At 36.3% G+C, this 6,020-nt stretch overlaps 1 protein-coding gene across 1 annotated transcript; it reads left to right on the plus strand.

Moving 5' to 3' along the window:
* Positions 1-213: 213 nt before the first annotated feature.
* Positions 214-5,817, plus strand: LOC107844335 (acyl carrier protein 1, mitochondrial). The gene is made up of 2 exons (XM_016688782.2): positions 214-773; positions 5,419-5,817. Exons 1-2 carry the CDS (start codon positions 582-584, stop codon positions 5,593-5,595), a joined length of 369 nt encoding a protein of 122 aa, XP_016544268.1. The 5' UTR covers positions 214-581; the 3' UTR covers positions 5,596-5,817.
* The last annotated feature ends 203 nt before the right edge of the window (positions 5,818-6,020 follow it).

Genomic DNA, 6,020 nt, shown 5'->3' on the forward strand with positions numbered 1-6,020 from the left:
CCTACAAAGCTTCACGTTTTACAATGTTTGAATTCTACTCTCTTTAAGCAAAATTTTAGTTTTCTTGGATAGATTAATTTTGAACCAATTTAATCTTTTTTTCTAAAAGCAGTGGTTCAATAAGATTCAACAAAAATGAAAATAAAAATTTAAAAACAAGCATAATACACATAAACTTTAAAATTGTAAATTCATATAAGTAATTTCATATTCAACCTATGTCGTTAGGTTCGATAATAAAGGAGGAATTTAGAGTAATTATTTTAAAATTATAAAATAAATTTCACAATCGATCTTGAGTTGGAACTTTTACAAAATCTTTGAGAAATATAGAGATATAACTCTATATCAAAATTAGTTTAAATATATCTCTCATTATAATTTTGATTCAAATATATTTTTTTTCCAAATATACCCTTTTAATCATATTCTGACATAAATTTACCTTTAATTTTAATGAAATAACACATTTAAAAATTCCGCCGTATACTTTTTAGCAAGTACTTCTGAACCGAGGCGTCCAAGGGATCATTTTTCCGTCGAAACAATTAGCTAAAAGAAACAGAAGAGCTAGAGCAACAATGGCGTCGGCGTTGAGATCTGCTATACTCCGACACATAAGGGTGCCGGCAACCCAAGTCGTATCTGCAAATGGATCGAGGCTAACTGCTGTGAGATTGATGTCGTCGCACGATGACCATATCACCAAAGATGAAGTCATCAACAGAGTCCTTGATGTCGTCAAATGCTTCCCTAAAGTCGACCCTTCTAAGGTCTTTTTCTCTCATTGTCCAACTGGTTTATTTTGATTTACTTCATATACGCATTTGATGAATTGAATCGGATCTGAGAAATCCGTTTACATGTTCAATCAATGGTCCATTTGCATCATAGTTAGCTTTTTATTGGTTAATAGTTGGCTAACAGGTGCTCAGCCCTGGATAGGAAATTGATTTGGTGTTTAGGGCTCGTTGGTAGGGAAACAGGTTATCCCGGGATTAGTTATCCACCCCCAACGTGGGATTAAAATAACACTACAATCAGGTTAGACTGGACGTGTCGCATATTCAGGTTACCGAGGACATGATCTTAGATAGGGGATGTGGAGGACAGTGGCGGATCTTCTTCAGGGGGTTCGAAAAATGAAAATATAAATGTGAATAAGCCAACAAAATAAAATTTCGAGAAATGTAATAGTATACAGTCTATAGATATAAAATACTTAAACTTAAATAGGAGTAATTAATAAGTAAAGAGAAAAGTTAAAATTGAGGTTTTAAATTTTGGAAAAAGAAAAAAAGGGTTTTAAGTTTTTTTGTTGATTTTGTATTTTAACTTATTTTAATTTTTTTTTATATAGCAATTAGAGCAGCAGTATATTCTTTAAGTAGCAGCAGTGGACAGATTTTTTTTAAAATAAAACAGCAAGAACACCGCTCGCAGGTATCGAACCCACAAAGTGGGTGCAGTAAGCATCCTAGAATTGGAGATAAGACCACTGAGCTATTTAACAACTTTGTTTTAGGTGGTTCAAAATTAATAAATGTACATAAATATAGATTTTCTACCTTATATATACAATGTAATTTTTTGTTGAGGGAGTTCGGGTGAACCCCCTGGCGACCACGTAGGTCCGCCCCTGGTGGAGGACACGCATTAGAGTAGAAGGTTAGTCGGGTAGAAGTGTTTTCGTGCACTAGTCGTAGTATGTAGTGTAGGGTTTAGCTGTAGCTATCTGTCATGGTTGTTTATTTGTTTACAAGTTCAATCGATGGTCTATTTGCATCTAGATAGCTATTTATCGGTCAATTCTAGCTTAAGGACTACCGGAAACAGCCTATCTCTACCTCTACGAGGTAGTGGTAAGGTCTCGTACACTCTATCCTCCCCCAAGCACACTTGTGTGTGATAGATGTTCAGACAAATACAATATTCACTGGCAAATTGATTGGTGTTGAGGGTTTTGTTTAGCGATAGGCTTCTTTTTGAGCGTCGAGAATTTGTGAGAATAGGTAAAGGTTAATCAAAATGGTTGGATATCTATTTACTGTACGTGAAACAATGTGAAAAGAAATTGGTATATGGTTCGTGTTATCAAATGGTGTGTTTACATATTGAACGCCGAAAATAAGATTATATAGGTATTGGTTTATGCCAAATAACAACAATGCTAATCCAAAGGTAATTGGGTCACCTATATCAATCCCACTATCAATTCATGGGCGGAGCCACCTTAGGTGATGGATGGTCCTGTGCACATTCTTCACCGGAAAATTATGTGGTGTGCAGAGGTTAAATGGTATCTATTATGAGTGTATATTTAGTTTTGCACACTCTCAACACAACTGGGAGAAATTTTTGCCCTCCGACAAATTCCTGGCACCACCAATGACCGTCATATTTAACAAATTATATAGCTATTATTTCCTAACCCAGCACAACAATAGAAGGAGGATATAGAAAGAAAATATTGGTGTCCATTGCAATTGTAGTGTAACATTATCACTCAAAATGCTTCGTTGTGTGATCTACTGATCTTTGTCTGCGCAGCTTGAAAATGGAACTAGAAATTGATATCTTTTCTTATTTTTCCCATTTCCTATAAGGATGGATGGCAAATGTTTATTCTTCATAGCTCTACCGACTTTATGACTGGAAAACGAGTAACTGAAAAATTTCTGTAGTTACCTGCTGTATGCTATGTTCTGAACTTGAACTAAAGAATTATTTACTTTTCATGCATTTCAATCTAACTTAGTGCAGTTTGATCATGTAGCAAAGAACTCATCTACCTATTAGATGGTCTTTGCTGTGGAGTGTGAGGTTATGAAACCCTTTACTGCCCATACATTTTCAAGACAAGTCAATTAATTGGTTTAATGAATTAAATAAGGGGGAATTAGTCTTATAATTAAGAAAAGGTAGAATTAAGAACGAAGGATCAGGTTGCACGTAAACTTTTGACAACGAAGTTTTTGTTTAGTATATTTAAGATTAAATTTGGAACAAGTTGCAGATAATGGGAAATATTTTGCGTCCAATTGGACTATGATTTTGTTCATTGAAGTTTGTTTCATTAGGAAATATTTATCTTAAAAAGGAATATGATGCTTTTAGAGCTCTTTTGCGAGCTGTATTGGTGGTAAATGTCTGTAGAGGTCCAAATTAGGTCCAGGAATGTTTCAGCCAGCCCTTATATGTGCTGCATCAATGGCATGATATCGAAATTTATTCTACTGCTTTCTTTGCGAGCTTGTTAAGTTTGTTACTTACTGGAAAATGCTGTTGCTGGCCACTGTTTCACCCTCGCATGATGGACAATGTCAAGTTGGTTTAGTAGAATTGCGCCCTAGGTTTGCCCTATTATTTTAGTCTTGTTGAGTGTTTGTCAGTGCTAATGCATATAAAGGGAGGCTATCAGAAGCCATTATATGGTTCTTGAACTTGACAGAATACGACTGACCGTTTCGATGCCTTTTGGTCTTTAGCATCTCTGATCTCTATAACTGTTTCAACGTCCCCATACAACATCGTTGGAGTTCCATGCTTGGGATACAGAGTTTGCTCATGTGATCTATGTGGTCAGAAGCTGTAGGCCTCTTTCATCATCATCCCTTGACTGATCTTTGGCAGACTATAGATCTCTATTTACTTTCTATATTCAATTTAGCTTGAGGAAACCTAATACTCTTCTCTTTACTATCTCAATCTGTACCTATAAATTATGTGTCTTATCTATCTCCCGCAAAGCAAAGAAAAAAAATAGGAACTAATAACAACAATGCGATATGAATTCGGTACACCAAAATTTTCTATAACCAGGAGTGATTTCATACGACTTTGGTCGGTCTTTACGTGATAATAGTAGCATAGAATAAGTAAGTAGAAAACAAGTTTGGTATTGGAGGAATTCTGAGGAGGAAGTGCTGGCTCAATATATTGTTTGTAGTGGTTTTGAGCAAAGGTGAGGGGACAGAGAAGAGGGAAACTTTGGGGTTCATATGATGAAGGATAGGGACAAAAAAATGAAAGGGAATATCATGGGAGTGCAAGGGATGGGTTTGGTGGATTGGTAAGGTCGGGGTGAGAGCTAAATAGAGTAGATGAAAAATGTTTTCTGTTACCAAAAGAGCATCAATTTTGACATATTAATTTCGTAATCACTATTACAAGTTATTTGGTCTGCGTAAGAATCCAGCAAAGTATTGGGCATAGTGTCTTACCCTAGAGGTGCTACTACAACAACAACAACATACCTAGTGTATTCCCACATAGTGGTTCTGGGGAGGGTAAAGTGTACGCAAACCATACCACTACCTCAGGCGAAGTAGAGAGGCTGTTGACGTTATCCTAGAGGTGCTGCATCCTGAATATTATTATGATATTTTTTGTATATATTTTGGATTTCATTGGTAGGGGACCTTTAACGTGAAGTATCCAGGAAATAATTGTTTGATATTTCATGGAGTATAGCCTGTAGAAAGATAGAGAACAGACAGCAATTTGCCAAGGAAAGGCATCCTTTATGGAAAGATCTTGCTTCTATGACACAAATTTCACATGTTTACTACAGTATGAATCTATGATGCTCGAACACTCCAAAAATGATGCCGCACCTGTGGCGGACCCTTCAAAATTGCGCTACGTTTGAAGGATCCGACATGCACCACTCATATTTTTTAAGAGCCTGGGCAACATAGATATGAATTGCCTTGGACCTTTTTTTTTCCTCTCAAAAGAAAAATTGCCTTGGACTTTTTTATTTGAGGAACCAAATGGTTTGTTGTATTTTGCTGTAGATGACTTGCTTGTTAGGAACAAAATGTCACCTAACTAATTTTAACGCAAGTATACTCTTTTAGCTTATAATCATTCTACTTCTTTACTGTTCTTATCTGCATGAAATGGAGTTAAGCATACGCCAACAGGTGTTTCACTTAGGTGTTTGCAGTTTTTCTTGCACCAACCTTCCAGTGTGATGATGGACTATGCACAATATGTAGGTTTACCTGAAAGCTTTTGGAGTAGATAAAGAGACTAGGATAACACAGCTTCTTCTTCTTGATTAGAAAAGAGAAAGTGACGTGCCAAAAGACAACTGAGTCAATCAGAGAATGTAGGTTGAGAATTTGATTATAGTGAAATCCACCCGCATCTCTTCACAAAGACAAAACTATATCTCTTTCTCTATCACCAGTTGGTGTTGTGTAAGTATCAAAAGAGAGAATGTTGTTGACATTCTGTTGGTGGCGTTTGTTGGCTCGATTGATTCGATGCTATGTCAAATGCAATTATGTCTTTCCATCTTTCCATTGTTTTGACAGAACATAAGCTGGACGTAAAACAATTTAAGCTTGAAAAAGTAAGTGGATAGTCATCAATCATGTGCTTTGTGGTTAATGGTTATCTTTTATACAGGTGACCCCGGAAGTTCACTTTGAGAAGGATTTGGGCTTAGACAGCTTAGATACGGTAGAGATTGTAATGGCTCTGGAGGAAGAGTTCAAACTGGAGATTCCAGATAAGGAAGCTGTCAGGATAGAGTCCTGCGAACAGGCAATTGAGTATGTTTATAATCACCCAATGTCGAGTTAACTCGATGCACTTTTGTTGGTTTGAATTTGTTCATCAAAACCAAAGGTACACTTGCCCCTTGTCATTTGACCAGTTCAAGGTCGTAGAATTCTGTGATCCTCTTTAGGAGAGGCAATAATCAGACTCTTATAAAGACAAGTTGTGCAAGCTTTTCAGTTAAAGAACACGCCATCCTTTGTTGTTTTCTTAAAAAACACGAAATTAAGTGTTTATTTTGTTGCGTCTTTCCTCTTAAAATATTTGCATGCCACAAAATTTCAAGCTTGCTTCAGCTGCACTGATTTGAAGAAACTAGTGATGGTGCTGAATGTGGAACTCTGAAATTTTCCCGGCTTATTATGAGTTTTTATCATTTGCAATAGTACTTCAAGAATCAAAGTGGATTAGACATCTGTCACCATCTCTATTTGGTTAGAGATGATTGT

Source organism: Capsicum annuum, chromosome 1, assembly GCF_002878395.1.
Source record: "Capsicum annuum cultivar UCD-10X-F1 chromosome 1, UCD10Xv1.1, whole genome shotgun sequence".
NCBI lineage: Eukaryota > Viridiplantae > Streptophyta > Magnoliopsida > Solanales > Solanaceae > Capsicum > Capsicum annuum.

Bases quoted from the DNA above. Each gene is read 5' to 3' on its own strand.
- LOC107844335 (XM_016688782.2), top strand. From the start codon at position 582: ATGGCGTCGGCGTTGAGATCTGCTATACTCCGACACATAAGGGTGCCG. The intron at 774-5,418 runs GTCTTTTTCTCT...TCTTTTATACAG, and splicing joins CTAAAGTCGACCCTTCTAAG to GTGACCCCGGAAGTTCACTT.